At 38.7% G+C, this 20,784-nt stretch overlaps 1 protein-coding gene across 8 annotated transcripts in view; it reads left to right on the plus strand.

Moving 5' to 3' along the window:
* Positions 1-20,784, plus strand: part of Pka-R2 (cAMP-dependent protein kinase type II regulatory subunit) — a 41,829-nt gene that overhangs the window by 16,132 nt on the left and 4,913 nt on the right. For 6 of the 8 annotated variants that reach the window (XM_018103662.3, XM_089260638.1, XM_089260637.1 and 3 more), the window contains 4 exons: positions 10,078-10,298; positions 19,836-20,017; positions 20,336-20,436; positions 20,636-20,731. In XM_018103662.3, coding sequence (XP_017959151.1) covers positions 10,085-10,298; positions 19,836-20,017; positions 20,336-20,436; positions 20,636-20,731 — 593 coding nt within the window. In that variant the 5' untranslated portion in view covers positions 10,078-10,084. Of the gene's footprint in view, positions 1-10,077; positions 10,299-13,587; positions 13,751-15,433; positions 15,559-19,835; positions 20,018-20,335; positions 20,437-20,635; positions 20,732-20,784 lie in introns of those variants that run through there. The other 2 variants (XM_089260640.1, XM_089260641.1) reach the window with 2 other exon arrangements.

Raw genomic sequence — 20,784 nt, forward strand, 5'->3', positions numbered from 1 at the left:
CGCAATCAAAAAACCGAATTCCAACAAATTGCGTTGAATTGACAACGAAATGTGATATATACACAAGTCATTCGATGTCCCAACTCAGCCCAGTGCCGCAACATGCCCGATTTCTGACAGCGAATTTCGCTGTCTGACTTAGAAATTCCATTTGACAGCAACAGCTTTAAATGCGCCCCTACCAAATGGCAGCTCGACTGCCTCCTTAGTTTATATATATATGTGTTTTACTTGGTTACTGCAAGTGCTTGGCATGAGTCAGCCCTTAGGCTTGAGCCTTCTGCTAATGCCATTTGAATTAGTAGTCTCTGCGGCTCACTCTACTTGGCTTGCCATTCAATTCTTGTTTGCCTTAACACCTCTCTTCTATATATGTATAGCTTCGCGTGCTCATTTAGTACTTCTATATTCCATTAGGAATCCTTTAGGGTTTCATGACTTTCTAGTTGGCTCTAGCTGTTTACCTTGTCCTTTAATCTTTACAATCTGTTAATCTATGCTTACAAGTTAACTAGTTAGTCTTAATGTCTGCTCGCTTTGATCTTTATGTATAATGTCATATGGCTTACCAGCTCTATCTTAGTATTTGGCATCCTAAGCGTGTCCCCTTCTACTCGCTACTCGCCTCCTTCTACTCTCTACTCGTTACTCACCAGTGATTAGTCGTTACTTTCTATTCGATAGTTATTATACTTCCAACTCTCCCAACTGTCGCTTCTTCTCAGCGTTGTTCGTTCTTCTCTTTGGTATTTCTGCCCTTTTCGCATTAGATACACTTAACTCTGTTCACCTTGTGCGACTGCCTAATCCCTTACATCACTTTCTTCGTCTCCCTATTCGATATCCCTCACTCGTTAACCTCTCGGCCCACTCGCTGCTCGTCGCTGTTAATAAATCAATACCCAGGCGTTGTATTTTGACGAAACATTTCAAGCTGATAACCTTTTTACTTTAACGTCGCTGGAGCTGATGCACGGGGCTAACAGGGCCAGCAAGCACACCTTGAATACGCACACATACACAGGCACATGTATGTACATATGTACATATTCAGGTGCTCACTTATGCACACACAATGCAAAAACAAATAAGCATTTTGCCATTAAAGTTGCGTGACGAACTGAAATTTGCGCCAAAGACTCGCGGGACTCGTTCGTTTACTTCTTTTTTTATTTATATTTTTTTTTATTAAGCTTCCAGCACATATGTGTATTTATGTGCATGTGTATGTGTGCATGCGTATGTTAGCTCTGACATTTACGGTTGTTGCGCTGCTCGTTGTTGCCGTGTGCTCGTCGTCGACATATGTATGTATGTATGTATAGCCCCGGTTCTGGTTTTTGGGTTTCTCTCCATCTGCTCAGCTTTTGGCCCGGCCGCCCTGAAGTATGCCTTGAAATTGCTTTGATGCCTCGCATGTGCTTGTGTGGGTGCTATGCACTGGTGGTGTGTGAGTGTGTGTGTGACTCTCTCTCTATGTGTGTGTGTAATTTTTCTTGTCACAATGAGCGGGACGCGTGTTTTAGCGTGGCGGCTTTATGGTTGAGCTATATGTAAGGCCATCCACCACCCCGCACTAAGGACGACTTTTTGCTTGACTTGCGGAAAATTAAGTGCTTGTCGCTGGGAGAAAAGCAGATTCATATTCTCCTTCATTTTTTCTCTTTCTTTTTTTTTTTGCGTTCTGCCACTTTGATGCATTGACCGGAAAAAGCTGAATGCAAAACTGTACGACGCTTTCTCGCAATGATGAGAAACAGGCCAGCTAGCTGGGCACACACGTACTTGAAAATACATTAAGCTAAATGTCAGTGAATACATTGAAAGCGCTGTTGAAAAATGAATTTCGATTGAGAATTTGTGAATACATTATTCATTACGGAAAAACGAAAAAAGTTTATCTCAAATTTATATTTGGCAAAGACATATTAAAGCGAAGCCAAGATTTATTATAAATTATAAATATGTGTATTTAAAAATTTATTATAAATTATATATTTAATATAAATGCATGCTTAAGCCGCTTATTAGAATTTCCAAAAATTAACTCTTGCATTTTTCTAGCCATGACTGAAAACAGTTTCGAGTGGCACATAAATTGGCCATTTTAATGGCTTCTATGCAGCATATTAAAATATTTTGTTTGCATGCTGCTCAAATGCAATGAAAATCAAATTTTAATTATGCATTTTCGGGCAGCCACAAACTTTGCAGATCACAACGTTTATGGCCGAAATGCGGGCGAACTTTTTAGGTGGGCAACAACAACAACAACAACAACAGCAACAACAACAGCAACAACAACAACAACAACAGTAGCAACATCAACAGCTATGCAAAGCAGCCCAATGGGAATATTTATTTATGTACTGCTTTGATTTTGTTGCCAGCTTGTTGTTGCTGTTGTTGCTTTTGTCCAGGTGTTGTGGCAATTGAAAATCTGCATTCGCCAACTTGCCACACCAATTTTCCAGCATTTTTCAATTGATTTGCTTTGCACTTAACTGTAAATTGAAAACGTCACGCTAATTTGAAAATTTGACCATTAAAAATAATTCCTAATGAAAAAGCATAATTACAGTTGAGTACGGAAATTACAAAATCGCACTACTAAAAAATCACCTGTGTCTCTATATTAACAGAAAATGAGGTACAAATTATTGATTTTCTTTTCGCAACGACAACCTTGAGCTTTAGTCGGCTTTCTTCTTCCCTTTTAGTTTCTTTCAATTTCTATCTGTGTGTTTTTAACAATTTATTTCTATCTATCTGGAATCCTTTACTTGCTTAACTCCCTTCCTTTTTCCTATCTCTCTCCATCGTTCTCTCTATCTCAATTTATTTACTATATTCTTCTCTCTCTATATATATATATATCTTTACCTCGCTATGCCTCTCTCTCTTTCTCTCTCTCTCTCTCTCTCTCTCACTCTTTATCTATCTCTCCCCATGTATTTTCATCTTTCTCAACTCTTAAAACTATTTCCAGCAATAAATCTCCCTTTTAATGTCGCCCACTTTTCAACCTGCTTATACAGAAATAGGGCTATTTCTTCCAAAAACTTAGCTACATTGGTCGCATATCAAACCGAATTTAAAGCACATTACATATTCAGTGCTGTGCATTTCATTTCAACCTTCGATTTGATGTGGCTCTGTGATATATTTATGGGCTTTTGGCTGGCCATCAGCAAGCTGCTCGTTTCATTGCACTTGAGTTAGTTGTCCTGGCCTTCAGTCTGCAGCCTTTCCCTCGCACGTCCACGAACACGTTCAGGTCCACGTCCATGTTCATGCATTTTATTTATGCGGAATTGATTTTGCCCCGCCCATATTAACACTTGACCCAATTTGAAAAGCCAACACACTTGAGCAAGAGGAGGTCAAGTTGGTGGCGTGCTGTAAGGGAGGCGGGGTGCGGCAGTCGGCGCTGGCATATGCGCTGGACATAATAATTAGGCAGACAAAGAGGCAGAGATTCTGGCCACAACTGTTGCCATTCGTTGTCCACTTTGGCTAATTATTGGGAGTGTGGCCAGCATTATGAAGTCACTTCAAACTTGGGCACAGGTGTTCTCGATTTTTGCTGTTATGCTGTTGACGTAATTCGATAGCTGTTCGCTCGTTTACTGTTAGATATCTACCTGGCTTACCTGGAAGAGACAGCACTTCTTGCTGCTTGCCTGTCTTCCTCTTCATCTGGTTTCTCTCTTTGTGTGGCATCTGTTGATGTCGCTGTCGCTGCCTGTGGCATGTCCTCGAGTTTAGTTCGCATTGATTTCAATTTGTGTTATGCGAGACGACAATGAAATGCTCCCAAGGTCAGACAAATGCACACAAAAACACACACGCACACACACAGACATACACTCTCCCACACACAATGTCTCTGTGCTGACTGCAAATTCGTATTTATTGCTCTGCTCACAGTTCACAGTTCTTGCAGCTTAAGCTTAAGCACTGATTGGGAAACTCAAAGGAAAATAGTAATAGGAAATTACTTTGATATCACTAAGCGCGAAGTTGGCTGAGAGTGAACATGTCTATATATGGAAGATATATACATATATGTTCAATAAAAGTTGACTAAAAGGAAAATCTTACTGAAACTTTTTAAAGTCGTCTTTTAAAGCTGATGAAGATAAGCAGAAGATAATATAGATACATAGATAGATATAGAAACTCCTGAAAAGTCAACCTTCTACTGATGACAATAACAGTTATCCCTCAACTCTATCTTGAGGATGGAAAAATTAATTGAAATGTATTCCAATATATAGACCATAGCTTAAATAAGACACTAATATGATATATAAAAGACAGCAAAGGGTTGTCCTCTCATTTTCAACTAGAACAGAAAAGTATCTGACGCCAGCTCGAGATTTTTCCAACTAAAGTATCTGCTGACAGCAACTCTTTATTCCGCTCAAAATTTTGAGCTTGAAGGACGCATGTGAATTGCATTTGCGACAAGTTTCAAATTCAATTACAGCTCAACTTAAACTGAATTTGCTCTAATGCAGCTATAGTGTCTCGTCTATGGCTGTGTGCGTGTGTGTGTGTGTGTGTCTGTGGCACACTCTTTGACTTTACGACACTCACACACACAGCTCTATATATGTGGAAAAGCAGGTGCTGATTAATGCGAATCAAGCAGAGTAATGAGTGCGAAGAGCAGCTCTACGTAGCTGTTCGTGTCACCTGCAGCCCAATCTGTTCGCATCTGCTGCGGGGTCAGGCGCTGTTGGCAGCAGCTACACACACACACACGTAAACCATAATCATTTTACGCGCACATCAGGGAGCGGGAGGGAGTGGGAGTATGAGTGTGAGTTGGGTTTACTCTTGCAATTGCGACAAAAATGGCCAATTTAAGTTGGCTAATTCCATAAAAACACTGCAACGAGCTGAGCTAAAACGCGATCATCATCGCTCGCTAAGGGATGATGAGCATAACCGCAGCTACTGAACCGTACGGCGTACTTCAGCCGACAAAACGTGACTTGCTAAAATAACTGACAGCATGTAGGAGTGGGCCTTCCGTTAGTGTGTGTGTGTGTGTGTGTGTGTGCGGGCGGCATGTGGCAACAACTCAGCAGGACGCAGCGTGCATAACATTAGCGAAATTGCTTAAACTGATTTGCGAGCAGAAAACTTTTACTTTATTTAAGTGAAAACTTTTAGATTTACAACCAAAGATATTGCCGGCTACACGAAGTGTATAATAAAGATGCGAAAACAGCATGCTTTAAAAGGGAGCAACAATTAAAGAGACCAGACAGCTTTAAGAATGCCAACTCAAGTGGACTGCTGATTGCGCACACATAAATTAGATAAGAGGCGTGAAGACAGCCCCAACGGGGAATAGACTAGACGTGAGAGTAGACTAGACGGTAGAGTATGCTAGAGGGGAGGAGGAAGACTAGTCGAGAAAGCACACGAAAGAAGAGTGAGAGAGAGAGGGAGAATGGACTATATGAGAATGTGGATGAATTTTAAAGGGGGAAAAGACTGATGATGAAAGGAATGAAAAGCAAACAGAGACAGAGAGATAGACATAGAGAGAGAGTGAGAGAAAGAAAGAGAACATATGGAAGAACAAAGCAAGATACTAGACGATTAAGTTCATATAAGAGACTACATGAGGAACTGAAACAGAGATGAGAAGCGATATAAAATAATAAAAAATAAATATAAAATAATATAAACAGGTAAAAAACTATAAACAAATAAGAGTATAAAAGTATTCTCTCTCCTAAAAAAAAATACTTTACCTAGACAAGATACAAGATAATTAATCTGTTAAATACAATACTTCCTTATGAATAATGAATACAAAACCGATTCAACAAGTTCATCATATGCATTACGACAAAAACATTTCAGAAAATTTAGAGTATTTACCATTCACTTTATGTTCTCTATTCTCCGCTGAGAGTTACTTGAAAAAGTTTCTAAACTGTAGTCAAACAGTATTTAAAGCAATCTCATCCTCAATCAAGGGGGGGCTGAGCAGAAAGAAAAAGAGAGAAAAAAAGCTGCGCACAAGTTGGCAGCGCTTGACCTCAACTGTTGCCAGATTTGACAATTTGTCTGCTGCTGAAATTGCAGTTGGCGACATTGCGCATACGCCCCAACGTACACAAATGCAATTTGCCAGACACACTCGATGCTGCGTGCATTTTTCCATCTGTCTCTGGCTCTGTTTTCCCCACTCGCACTGCGGAACTAACAACGGAAATTGTAAGGAAATGAGCATGGCTTAAGTTTCTTTCTGTTCGCCCCAGCACGCGTCCACTGCTGCTCCTGCTGCTGCTCCAGCTCCTGCTCCTGCTGCTGCTGCTGCTCCTGCTCCTGCTGCTGCTCCTGCTCCTGCTACTGGTCCTTCAACTAACTTTTGGTGTTTGTCTGCTGGTCTAATAGCGAGGACCTTTTCTGCTCCACTTGTGTTGGTCCGTGCCCGTATACAGCTGAAGCCGCTTAACTCGATTTCATGCCAAACTGCAACTCGTCCAATCGTCAGCCAGTCTGTCCGTCCATCCGTCCCTCCGTCTATCTATCGTTTACTTCTGCGCTATTTTAAGCTGTCGCTTTGAAAGCACATAATTTATTTATGCAGTGCATTGCGTAGTCTCTGAGTAAACCACCTTGACCCACTAATTGGCCGCCTCGTCGCAGCCAATAGCAACAAACAACTCGCCCAGTCGCCAATAGTTTTATTCTGCTTTTTTTCCTTTTTTTTTTCTATTCTTGTTTCGCATTTTCTTGCTGCGCCTATTGATAAAATCACGTTGAGGCAGTTGATTCATTCGCCAGACAGGTGTGTGCAGCCATTGAGAAATAAATTCTTTTCACTTTACGTAAACGCACTTATATAGTATAAGACTATATTTTTCAAATATTAATATAATAATTGTATTAAAAAAAAATACATTTAGTAAATATTAAATAATATATGCTTAATAATAGTAATAATAATAAATATTAATATATTTATTTTTTCTAACAAAACTTTTATTTCTTTTTAATGTCAAGAATTTTTCATATTTTTAACTTTACAAATATTATTTATATTTTTTTTTTTTTTATATTTATGACATATTTCTATTTATTTCTATTATATTTCACATATACCTTCCCCAGTTAGTTTTTTGTCTTATTAAAATTTACAACTTCAGCTAGTGAGTAGTATAAGCAGACGATAATATAGATAAATAGATATAGAAACTCTGGGAAAGTCAAACTTCTAGTGATGACAATAACAGTTATCCCTCAACTCTATCTATTATATTTCACATATACTTTCCACAGTTAGTTTTTCGTCTTATTAATATTCACAACTTCAGGAATTCCCTCACTTTGTCCTCAACTTTCACGAAAATTGAATCTCTTCTTGAAGTTTGCATAAATCTTACTCAAATACTTTCAGCGCAAGTTCTGAGTGCATGCCACATGTACGCAGCTACTCGCCGCAGTCAACATATATTTTGCACTCACTGTTGCAACCCCCGGCAGTCGCTGGCTTTACGGCTCCTGGATGCCAGCGTGAAGTTCATTGAAAAGCTCTAGCTACATAAATATTTATAAGTTTGAGTCAAATATGCGTAATTATGTAAATTGCGCATTGAGCTACAGTTATTGTTGTGTGGGCGCAGCTCTGCCTCCGCCACGCCCCACCTCATCTGCCCCTTTGGTTCGACTCTCGTTTGGCTGTTGAAAAGTTGCCCGCAACATTTTATTTGTCGTAATTTTGGAAATTAATTTTTGCCCCGGCTGTCGACGCAGGCACAGGAGCAGCAACAGCAGCAGCAGCAGCAACAGTTGTTGTTGTTGTTGTTGTTGCAGTTGTTGCCTGTTTGCTGCGAATCAACACACGCATACATACACCCTCGCGCCCTCTCACTCTCACTCTCCCCCCTCTTTGTATACCTACACAGTTTGTGTTTTTGAGCCGAACTTTTTCAATTAAGTTCATTAATATTCAACTTGGCCTGCGGCCAGAAAGCGACGAATAAATAAATATTAAAATCAAAATTACAAACTAATAAAGGCTACCTCCTACCCCATCTCCTGTTGAGTTTTTTGCTGTCACATTTGATTTTAGCCCATTTAGCCAACTGCCAACTGCCAATTGCCAATTGACAATTTTCACTTGACTGTTAAATGCTTCTGGCCATGTTCTGGCACTAAGTGCTATAGCAAATATTCAAGCAAGCAGTTAGCTATCTTACCAGCCCGCCCACTTCTGCCCACCCCGCCCACATTGCTGCATACTTCATGCATAATAGAAATACGTAAATTGCTTTGTTTTTGCATTTCTTGACGGCAAGAAAAACTTTTCAAGTATTTAATATTGCGTTCGTGCAGAAATATCAGATAATGCGATTAAGTCATCGCAGAGGGAATGCGGGAATCAGCGGGTGGCAGGGTGTTGAAGAGTGGGTGAGCTGGGGGTAGCCAATTTTCTGAGAAATTTCAAATTAATTGAAGCATTTAGAGAGCAAGTGCAAAGCATGAAGAGCTCTGCTCGGCTTGTGACAAATATAACTATATTAATATAATCTAAAGCACAATTAATTAAACAGGCAAATCGTTGGGTAATTAAATGACCTAATTATGTTAAATAATTAGTGAGGTGTTTGGCAACTAGTTGAGTCGGCATTAAGGTAATTGCATGAGGAATTTGTTAATTTGCAAGCCTGAAATTGGAGATGAGTTCATGGATGGTTGGTTAGCTAATGCTAAGAATTACTACATGAATAATTAAAAAATATGATGACAATGACAATGATAATGACAGTAATAATAACAATGAAAGTATTAAAGAAAATATATATAGTAAAATTAAATTAAATAACTATTGCAAGAGCATTAAGCGCGTACAGCTGATGGATTATTCAGTCATTATGCATACGTGTATATAAATATATGAACTACTATATATTTCTCACAAACACACACACACACACACATACACATATCTCATTTTGTGTATGAAATTTCGTGGCATCGCTGCAGTCGCATAATTGACATGAAGCTCACGTTCTACGTTTTCTACGAACGCAACAAGCCGGCGACAAAATCTGAAAAAAATATATATAAATGTATATATGTATATACATATATTGAAAATAAAAATAAAAACAAAAACCCAAATTAAAAGAACAACGAAAAATAAATTGTGCAATGTTGAATCACGCGCTGCTCGATGACGCGAATAACAAACGAATGAACTGAAGTTATGGTAATGTTTATAGTTGTTGTTGTTGTTGTAGTTGTTGTTGCTGCTGGCACTGTTGTACTTGTTGTTGCAGTTGTTTACATTTGTATGGCTGTTGATGAGAGGTGTTGAATTGGGAATTGTATTGTAGCTTCCGTGGATAGCCAAAAAGTAATAAAACAAACAAACAAAACAAAATGAAAATGAAAATGAAAATGAGAATGTAAATAAAAATATATATAAATGACCCATGGGCGCAACGAGGGGCCACTCAACTAGCTCGAGGTCAAACTCACGCGTGACAAATTACACAAATGGGCATAAAGAGGCGCTGTTTAAAGCCGACGAGAGGCACTAGATTACTCTAGACTATAGCTGACAAAAACATGTGTATGCATGTATACCCGTATACCCATTTATATATGTCTATGTACATGTGTATTTATTCCCATATAATGTTTATGTCAGCGTCAGTTGAGGTCTCGCTGCTACAATTAGTTGTAAATTGTTTTGAGCGCTGTTCCCATGCCCAGCACTTGACACTTGTTGGGGCAACAATTTCCACTAAATATCACCTCTTGTATGTTCCAATGAACTCTCAAATAATGCCCAAATACAATTCCTTGTAATTCAATAAAAATAACATTTTATTTTTGGCATTGCGAAATTCATGCGAATCCGTGTAATCTATCAATCTATTTTTAAGACTCTGGCCAAGAGATAAAGCAATAGCTGCTGACGCACCAACTTATCCATCAAAATGTTGATTGATGTTTATCTAATGACTTCTATGCCTCATTCTGTTTTGTATATATTGATAGCAGCTGTCTCATATGGGCTTCTTTTGCATTTTTCAGCACAAACATGTCTACCGACTCGAGTCGACGCATCCAGGTTCCAGATGAGTTGAAGGAGGTGCTCTTGCAGTTCTCGATTTCGTATTTGGTCGAACAGCCGCCGGATCTGATTGACTTTGCTGCCGACTATTTTAACAAACTTCAGGCTAATCGGCCAGCCACAGGCAATACCGAAATCACCGCCGATGATAATCAAAGCGTCAACTCACAGGAAGGCGATGGTAAGTGGGGGACGAATAATCAGAGTCCCAAGTTTATGATCCTATTGAAGTGCATATGGACAGTTGATCGCTGTTGTTATCGATTGCTGCCAGCAATCAAATCTGTGGATGCCATGTATCACCAGCTTACTCTAGTCAATCGAAACTTTATCGGCTGTAACTGTATCATAGGCTCTTTTAAAGCATTTATTTTTTATGATAAAATTGGCTTTTATATAATTTTAGTCGGTTGATGAAGATCAAATTGTGAATATAAACTATCGATAAGAATGTATCGTTACTATAGATACCATTGTCAACTTTTAGCCAGCGCCAAAAGCTTCAAAACAATTCGATCCAACAATCGCTAGTGGATCTTCGATATATATAATGGTCGATTAATCGATACCTTTACTATCGTGTTATACAGGATATGTCTTGCTTGGTCCCAACTCCTATTATCCTTCTATTGATCATTACCAAATATTAGCTATACCAACTAACAGTAAGATGAGCGTTCTCCTGGGTGTTATACCAAACATCCAAATGCCATTGAGCAAATATTTGTACACTTTGCACAACTAACTCAACTTAGTTAAGGAAAATCAATATTGTTTTTCTTTATAGTCAACACGCCTCCCAGTGAATATGCTAACAAATGAGCAATGCGAGCATTGCGTGTCCCAAAAACAAGAACAGCAAACATGAATTCCCTTTGGCGGCTCAACTATTTCCATGTCTCGTCAGGCTTGTGCGTCACTGCGAGCGCCGCGTGTCGTGGCAAAGCTTTAAATTGCAGTCAACGCTAGAACTATTTATAGTAGGCCAACTTTTTGGCTGGCTTTAACTGGGGCGGTGCGGGGCGGTGCGGCGTGGTGCGGTTGCGGGTGCGGCAACGCCTGCAATTTGACGTCAAAACGCGGCCACGAGCTTGGCCCTTGATTTTGGTCAAAACCCTGCACTAAATTCTAATTATAAAACTGAAAGCCTTAACAAAACAAAAAACAAAGCACAAGCGAAAAAAGTAACTGAGAAAACCATAAAAAAAAGGGAAACACGTTTACAAATTGAAAAGTTTTTCTTTCAGCAACAGCCTGTGCTTGTGTGTGTGTGTGTGTGAGTGTGTGTGTGTGTGTGTGTTTGTATCTATATCTCATTATTTCTCATAATGCGACGCACGTGTGCAGACAATTAGCGCCAGCTGGTCACGCAGTCCGAGCGCTCCTTGCATCCATCTTGAGCTCTGCTGTACATCTTCCTTGCCAGCCGCCCAGCCGCTCAGCGCCACAGCAAATTAAATAATAATGTTGATAAAGTTGTCGGCAGCAAGTCCTTGACGGAGTGTGGTCCGCAGCTGCTCTCCGTGGCTCTGCGTGCTTATCTGCCGGTTAATCAAACACGCAGCTCCGCAGCTCAAGCGACGCCGTGTCAAGTGAACGAATGTGTTCTTTGCTTTGCTCTCCTCACGCATCCGTTATCCTTTGCACTGCTGCACTCCTGCTCTCATTAGAAATCTATTAATTGCGCACACAGCTCGAGAGCTGTGTAAAGAAACCAAGCGGCGCCAGATTGACAGCATTAGATCTTCATGTTAAATACAATATATGGAATGATAGATAGGTAAATGCAATTGACTTGAGATTCCAAATCTAATTAGAAATATGTAGAAATCATGTAACAAAAATCGACAAACTCTTCTGTATTTATTGATAATTATTATATTATTATTATTATAAAACTTAAATATATTTTTGACTCTTTATGTGGATATTTTCCTTTTAAATTGTTGAAAAATATTCAAATAGCTACAAACCCGCTTTAAATTAAATGACTATACTGTAAAATAGAATGCATTCAATTGGAATACATTATGCACCCAACTGGAACGTAATCAAATTTACAGTAGAGGATTACTCTTTAAATGGAATGAATCTTACTTTTTGGGGCATTACTCCAATTAGAATAAAAACTGCAAAGGGAGAGGAATCACTTAAAGAGAATATTAAAACTTCTTAATTAGAATATATATCAATGTTTATCCATTTAAAAGTACAAATCTTTTCACTCAATAAATTTAAGTTTTCATCCCCGCTACACAAAAGAAATTCAAGTTCGAACTTCTCTTCGATGGCCTGTCTATTGCATCTACTCTCCTAATACAAAAGATGTCGCACTGCGTGACATTTAATTGAAGTTTGCATTGGGGCTCGTTCGTCTCACTATCGCATTGACCTTTTTATCATTTATTTATTTTTTTTTTTGAATATATTTTCCTCGCCCGCCTGCCGAACAGCCGTTGCTGTGTTTGGCTTTGCTCAGTGAAGCCCTCAGGAGTGCAGCTGAGCGTGAGAGCAGCACGCAAATTGCTCCGAGTGTATTCCATGTGCCACGCCCCCCATTGCAGCGCTTTGATGTCTATTTATGGTTAGGTTAGCTCGTTTTGATTTAAATATGCTTTAAGCGCGGCACGCACTCACACGCAAATAGCTTGCCATTTGTATGAAAAAATTATTAAGTATACGTAGAGCAATTTTTGCGGGTGCCAAAATGTGGCTTAATAAGGTGGTGCGGTTGTGTGAGTGTGTGTGTGTGTGTCTGTATGTGTGAGCAGTACATTTTATGAACGCTTACGTTGCCCACACACACACACTCACACTCTCAGCAAAGACAGAGAGACAGAGTATGAGCATGAGAGAGACAGAGCGAGGGGTTAAAGCAATGAGCGCCCATTGAAGCATGCGGATGAGCAGCGGCTGCCCGACTGCCGCACGCTTCAACAGGCACACACGTAGCAAGGGTCGCCGTTATTTTATTTTTGTTGTTGTTGTTCTGCTTCTTCTTTATTTTTGTTTTTTTTTTGCATTTTAAGGGCAGCGGGCTGCGGCGCCACGCCCACGCGCTGACAAGGCTTTGGCATGGCAGTTACATTTTGAGCATTATTGACATGCCAGCGGCGTTTGCAGCAGCACGGAAATTGTTGGCCACGTTGTGTGTGTGTGTGCGCCTCTCCTGTTGCGCTTAATGATAAATATATATATAACTAACAACAATGCTCATGTTAATCGAGACAAAGCGCTGCGACCAGCGACAGCAGGAAAAGTTAAGAGTGAAAGAGAGAGAGAGAGACGGACAGAGCTCTCGCTAGATATTCATAGCACACACAAGCCACAAACACACACACACACACACAGAGACACTCACACATGTTACTGCCTCAGTGACAGGCATTGCCTACTTACAGGCACTATTTCCGCCTTTCCTTCTGACAGCTCGTGTCGAACCAAAGGCTGCTGCGGTCTGAGCAGCGCCTTTAGTCGTTAGCCAAACGTCACGACGCGCACAAGAGACATAAACAGTCACTCACTCACTCAGTCAGTCAACCAGTCAGTCAGTCAGTCAGTCAGTTACTGTCATCGTCAAGCCATTAGCATTCACATTGCAAATCTCATTCGCGTCGCGTCTTCCCATTCCACGTAACCAAATTAAATGAAGTCAACTTTTATTTGCCATTTTTTAATTAAATTTGTTCGCGTGTGTGCGTGGCTATGCAACTGTATTTAAGTCAAATTTAATTTATTGCAATTTACTGCAACTTAACAAAAAAAAAGAAACGCATTAATTCAAGAGAACTTTATCAAGAGCTGTCAAGTTAACTTTATTCGACAAAATATTTTTGCCCACATTCCAAAGCAAATTGAAGTTGATAAACTGTTGGCATTGCCATCACAATTTGCACTCAATTAAAAAGCCATAATACATACATACACATATATAATATATAGTTCAATAATAAGTGCTTAACTGCATAAATGAAACGTTTCAATGCACCATGAAATTTAAGCTCTCAATTAGGCTCGATTTATGATGTTAGTTAAGGCTGGGTGAAATTATTAATTGAGTATCGGCTCGAACTAAAATGCAGAAAACATCCAATTTCATTGGAGAATTTGATATATAAGCATAAATAGTTTGAGATATTTTAAAGCTCTGGTGAATCAAGCTACGATTGACATGAAATTGGTTATGAATATCTATGCGATTTCATATAAATCGAAAAATTAACGATAATTATAAGTTTCCTTATCAGTTTACGTAGATACATAGATCAATGTATATGCTATTGCTATAAAATTCTATAAGAATTTGAATTCTAATCTCTAGATATCACACTTCTCGAGCTGCTTGCTTAGAAAGAAATTCAGATTTTACACATTAGTTAAGGTATACAACCACATTTGGAAATAATGAGCTGTAACTAATAAACTGAATAGGGAAAATAACAAAAATTTGATTTACAAAATTAAACTCTAGAATTTGCTCCATATACATAGCAAAATATATTTATATATTTCATATACACTGCTACATATATTCGCAATTCATATATAAACAACTTTGAAAGCTGGAAACCCCAGCGACCTTTTTAATGTAATAAAAACTATAAATAGCCTTTTATCGATACAATTTTGTAATGTGCTTTGATGCTCAAAAGTAGAAAGCAAATCAAATTAAATTCCATCAAATTGTTTGCTCTGCAAACAGTGAGTGGCTGAGGGTGTCATATCCTGGTGTTTTGGCTCCTCTCCCCCCAAGAGTCTGTTTGGTAATAATAGTTGAAAGTCAGTGAAGCGCTTTTCAAGAGCTGCAATTGCTAGATATAGATGAATATGTATATATATATGTATATATGTGTATGTATGTACACAGATGTGTTTGATTGTGTGTGCAAGTGCATCATTAGATGAGCTTTAGCGTCGCACACTTGACACGACTCTTAAACGCAGCCAATGGCAAAGCAAACAGCATATTTTTTGTTGTTGTTTTACTTCTTTGGTAAAATTTTAAAGTGTGAAGTGCGCGTTGTGATTTCTCAGCTAAAACAAGTCGCTATCGCCTTTGCAGTCGCTGTCGCCGTCGCCGTCGCCGTTGCAATCGAGCCTCAAGTTTTGGCCAAGTGCATAAATATTTATTACGCATACGCAGTGTGTGACAGCATACATATATACACATACATATACTCACATATATATATATTTATTGTGTGCATTCGCGTTTTCACCTTGAGTTTTCAGTTGCACTTTTCTAGCAAACGTGTTCAACGCACAACTGGTTTTTCTTTTTTTTTTTTCTATTTAGTTTGTGTTTCGTTTCTCCAGCGATATTGGCGAGGCTGCGAGTTTTTCGTAACTGAAACGCACTGCAAAGCCATATAGAAATTTTGTATTGATCTATTGAGTGCAGCGCAACATGTCGACGCAAGTGTCCAGTAATCTATTGGCGGGTAAGCTAAAAGAAAAATACCGAGAAAACAAGTACAAAAAACATAAATAGAAAAAAAAAAAAAAAAAAAAAAACAACCTGCCAAATGCGAGTGCAAAAAACACATTTTGGTCAGACACGTCGCCAATAAAAATTATAGCTCCACATATGAAACTTGGACATGTGTTTGTTGTCTACGAGATCTACGAAAATGGCTGAGATGATGAACAGCTGCAAAAAATAATAAAAACAAATAAAAATACTGCATGAATTACGTAAAAATTGAAATCTAAAACAAATACTAAATTTTAAGCAGGTCTATAGGAGTACAATGCAGAGATCAAGTGATATACCATAGGGTAAATAGAGCTACAGGGTTTTGTAAGCAGGAGTGTTTTGTAACTTCTCGAGCTCTACAGTTTGAGAAAGAGATGAATTCAATTCAAAGGTAAAAATATCTGAAAATTTCTAAGGGGAAAATACCTGTCATATCAAGTGTCCGATAAGCTTCACTGAATTATTAATATACCCAGTCAAGCAAATAGTACAGAAAAAAGGGTTGAAACCCTAATCAAATATAAATATAAATATACAGATAGTATATAACGGTCGTCTCTTTAGATAAGTGGGCTAATCAACAAGTCGCTTACTCAAACCACTCATTAAATTGTTAGATGATCAAATCAAAGCTAAATTTACGACACATAAATACCAGTTGAGATTATATCTAATTATTATAGATAAAATATGTAAACTGAGCCGTAAATCATAGCAGCTACGAGCTCACTAAAAACCAACATTAAAATTGGTTTTGCAAATTATATGCAAATATAAAATAGAAAATAGTTCGAAATTATGCTAATGATATGCGGAAAGTCATAAAAATATTATTAGTATCCAGACAGCAACAACTACAACAACAACAAGCTGATCAATATTCAAAGATATATCAGCCATAACAGATGTATGTAATCATAAAACAATGTCTTTTGCCCCATCTCTCTCTCTCTCTCTCTCTCTCTCTCTATCTATCTCTCTCTCTCTCTCTCTCTCTCTCTCTTTGCCCATCTCCCTCTGGAGTGCATATGGAAAGTATATTTGCTGGCAAAAATGAATAATTGGTGCAATTGGTTTAGTGGGTTTTGCTCTCTTAAAACCATCTGTTCAGTCGTTCATCTGAGCATCCGTTCAACTTTGTTTGCTTTGTCTCGTTTTCTGATGATGAATTGCAAGCATTTTACTGTTTACTGTTTGTGCATGCAGTCAAGCGAGTTGTGCTCGTTGTTGTTGTTGTTGCTGCTGCTGCTGCTGTTGCTGTTGTTGATATATCATCAAAAGCTTAAGAAGTGCGAGAGTAGCCTATATACGAGCTAGACGAGAGACACAAAGCTGTAAAACTGCTAACTAGACGCAATTATAATGCAAGCAGATAGAAAGATACATACATGCATATGTAGATACTTAGATACATTTTGTATCTGCAGCTGCACTTTGCCGTCTGCTGTGTATTTTAGTGGATGTGTGGGCTGCTGGATAGCCTCAACCGAATTAGATATCACACGGTCGACCCCCCTCTCTCTCTCTCTCTGTCTCTGTCTCACTGCCTCTCCTGTTTCCAATTCCATCTGCATCTCATGTCCCACAGAATATTCGATTTTCTCAGACAGATAGAAACAAAAAAAAAACAAGTAAGAAAACTCTAGTCGAGAGCGCTCGACTAGATACTACCCTGAACCAAACTAATAGAAAAGCACATTTAGTATGGTTCAAATTTCAATTTCGATGTATTTAAAAATATAAATGAAATAGAAAACTCATAATTAAATATATAAAAATTTTGAAACAATTAAAAAAAAAGAGAATTACGACACGCTCAGGGTTTGAACCCGAGTCCTCGTGATCAAGCGCCGCGCTTTCTACCTTGACGCCACCCTTCTGTTATGATTTTCAATGTCAAAACTGAAATAGATTCACTGCTACAGCGCCATCTACCAAATCTAAGTCAAACTAACTGCTGATGTGACTTTAAGAATGTGCAAGAACAACCAAACTAATAAAAACGTACATATAGTATGGTTAAAATTTCAATTTCGATTTTTGAAAAAATATAAGAGAAATTTAATCAAATATATAAAAATTTTGAAGCAATTAAAAAGAAAACTACAATACGCCCAGCAGGATTTGAACCATAGACCTCGCGATCAATCGCCGCGCCCTCTACCATGACGCCACTCCTCTGTTATTATTCGCAATGTCAAAACTGAAATAGATTCACTGATGCAACGCCATCTAGCAGAACTAAACGAAACTAACTGCTGATGTGATTCTAAGAATGTGCTAGAAGATGTTTGAATGTATGTTGCTGCAGCACGTGCGTTTGTTAATTGGCCAAACATTTTGTTATTTTTTAAAGTCGATTGACTAAACCGAATTTAATGAAACTTTCAGCATATGAACCTCATATTCTATTGAATATTTGGCATTTAAAAAAGAACATGTCAAATCATTCACAATTAGCTATACTAGAATCTGACCTTCACTGGGGATTCTGAATTTGGAGCCGGTATCCAAAATATAACAAAAATCGAAATTGTATAAAATGCATTGGAATATGTTTTTAAAATTTGGAGACTATAGCTCTAAAAATGTAGGAGATATAAATTTATAACCTATTGCGCTTGGGTTGCGCTGCAGTGTTGGCAATATTATGAGAACTTTTTTGTTGAATAATTTAATTTCTAGACGTACGATCGTAATGAAACTTTCAGAACGTAATCATGATGTTTAAATGTATGTGTATACCGAAGCACAAGTCTCTAGTATTTGATATACGACTTTTACAAAGATGAGGGTGAGGTGGTGGATTTAGGGGTGGGGGGTAAATTTTAACAAAAACCGAAATTGTATAAAATTCATCTTAATATACATTTTAAATTTGGAGAATCTAGCTTGAAAGATGTAGGAGATATAATTATTTAAGTGATCTTCGATAAGGTTTTTTATCGATAAAAAAGTATCGGAATGAGTTATCGTTTTTTAGTGATAAACTCGATATCCGCGCTGTATTTACGGACATTTTAAAAAAAAGTTGAGGTCTCTAGCTCTTGTATCTTCTGAAATCGACGCGTTCAAACATACGGACGGACGGACGGACGGACGGACGGACGGACGGACGGACGGACAGACAGACGGACAGGGCTAAATCGACTCAGCTCGTCGCCCTGATCAAGAATATATATACTTTGTGGGGTCTGCCACGCCTCCTTCTGCCTGTTACATACATTTTAACAAAACCATTATACCCTGATTTCCCATTTTCAATGGGTTCAGGGTATAAAAAAAAAATGCTGACGCAAAACTTTATATGCATTCTATGGACAGCACATACCCCAACTGATTCAATGACTATGACAATGATGACAATGATGATGATGATGACAATGACGTTGACATGAGCTGAAGCGCATCCGGCATCAACAGGGGGTTGTCTGTTTTATTTCCCTCACTACTCTCTCTACCTTCCCACCGCACACTCTGCTAGTCTGCTTTCTTTCTCTCTCTCTCTCTGTCTCTCTCGCTCTCTCCGTATCTCTATTAGCTATTTAATATAATTAATGCTCGCTGTGAAGCCAAAATGTGAAGCACGCTTCACTCCCCCCACGGCTGAGTGGTACATCCTGTGTGTACTTTAGTTAATGAGCACAAACATGAAAGCCAAACTGGGACACAGGACATTGTACTCAATAGAGACATAGCAACTGAGGCGCCCGCCCAGCCAGCCTAGCTAAATGAACTAAACAATTTTCATTAATTTCACACCATTCCACGAAAACGTTTTCGCTTTGACTATTCCCTAGTTTGTAAGAGAGCGTCGAATGATGATTAGAAAGTTGATCGGGCGCATGGTTAATTGTTTGAAATTCAGGTTAGTTTGAAAGTGCGCGAAGCTTGGAAGTTTTTTTTTAACATTAATGTAATTAGTTAAGTAAAATGTGTAGCCTACAAAAATCCATCCTATTGGAACTGGAATTAATCACTTCCAAATTAAGCTAAAGAAATTCTTCTTGAGTCCGATTGACTATCGATTGTTTCAATTAATTAGTTATCGCATATCTAAAGTTCGATAGTTTTACTAAACACTGTTAATAGGGAATTAAAAAACTGATAAATAATATGCATATCTTCTTAAAGAGATCTTATGCATTTCTCTTTTACCTACCACACTTACATAAAGATTAAGGATATTTCCCATTTAAATTACGAAATGATGCTAATTTCTGTGTTTACTTCCAATTGCAGCGGAACCACCAGCAGTACAAAGTACACGTCGCAAATCAGTGTTCGCCGAGGCTTACGATCCGGAGGCGGATGATGATGATGATGGCGCAACTGCCATATTCCCCAAGACAGATGAACAGCGTGCGCGTCTCGTCGAGTCGGTGAAGAATGTGCTGCTCTTCCGTTCGCTCGAGAAGGAACAGGTGCTTACACATCCTTTCAATCTCTTGCCATCCCTCAGTTTCCTTACTCCTTCATCTAAGACTCATAAATCTTTCACATATTTTCGGTGTAAACTCCACACACAAACACACACACACAAAACACGACCAGAACATAAAAGCCAAAGAGTTGCTACCGCAAAACCGAATCACGTTGTATGCGGGTTAGCTGAGTAGGTGTAAGGAAGCTATTTGTGTTGTCCCCCATTCCCTCACTTCCCCTTTCTCTGCTCACTCTATCTCTGGCTTTGTGTAGCATCCCCATAATGCCTTTTGGCTATTTTTCTCTGCTTGTTGCAGATGAATCAAGTGCTGGATGCGATGTTCGAGCGAAAGGTGCAGCCAGGCGATTACATCATACGCCAGGGTGATGATGGCGATAATTTTTATGTTATTGAATCGTGAGTATAGCCAACGCGAAATCAAATGCCAACAAATTGAGCACGCTCCAATAAGTAGGCAGCATTCATTTGTGAACCGCAGACGGCGTGTGCGCAATTAATTTGCATTTGTAATATTTATGTAATTTACCCTCAATGTATCTCTCTCTCTCGCGCTCTCTCTGTTACTAATCGATTCTCTCTTTCCTCCATTTTACAGTGGCATCTATAAGGTCTATATAAATGATAAACACATTAGCACCTATACCCACACCGGACTATTTGGTGAATTAGCGCTGCTCTACAATATGCCCAGGTAAACAATATATATATTATTAAGTGTCTTGTATCTGTTGGATAAACACGCGT

Source organism: Drosophila navojoa, chromosome 5 (genome assembly GCF_054131105.1).
Source record: "Drosophila navojoa isolate 15081-1374.11 chromosome 5, UAZ_NAV_1.0, whole genome shotgun sequence".
In the NCBI taxonomy this organism is placed as follows: Eukaryota; Metazoa; Arthropoda; class Insecta; order Diptera; family Drosophilidae; genus Drosophila; species Drosophila navojoa.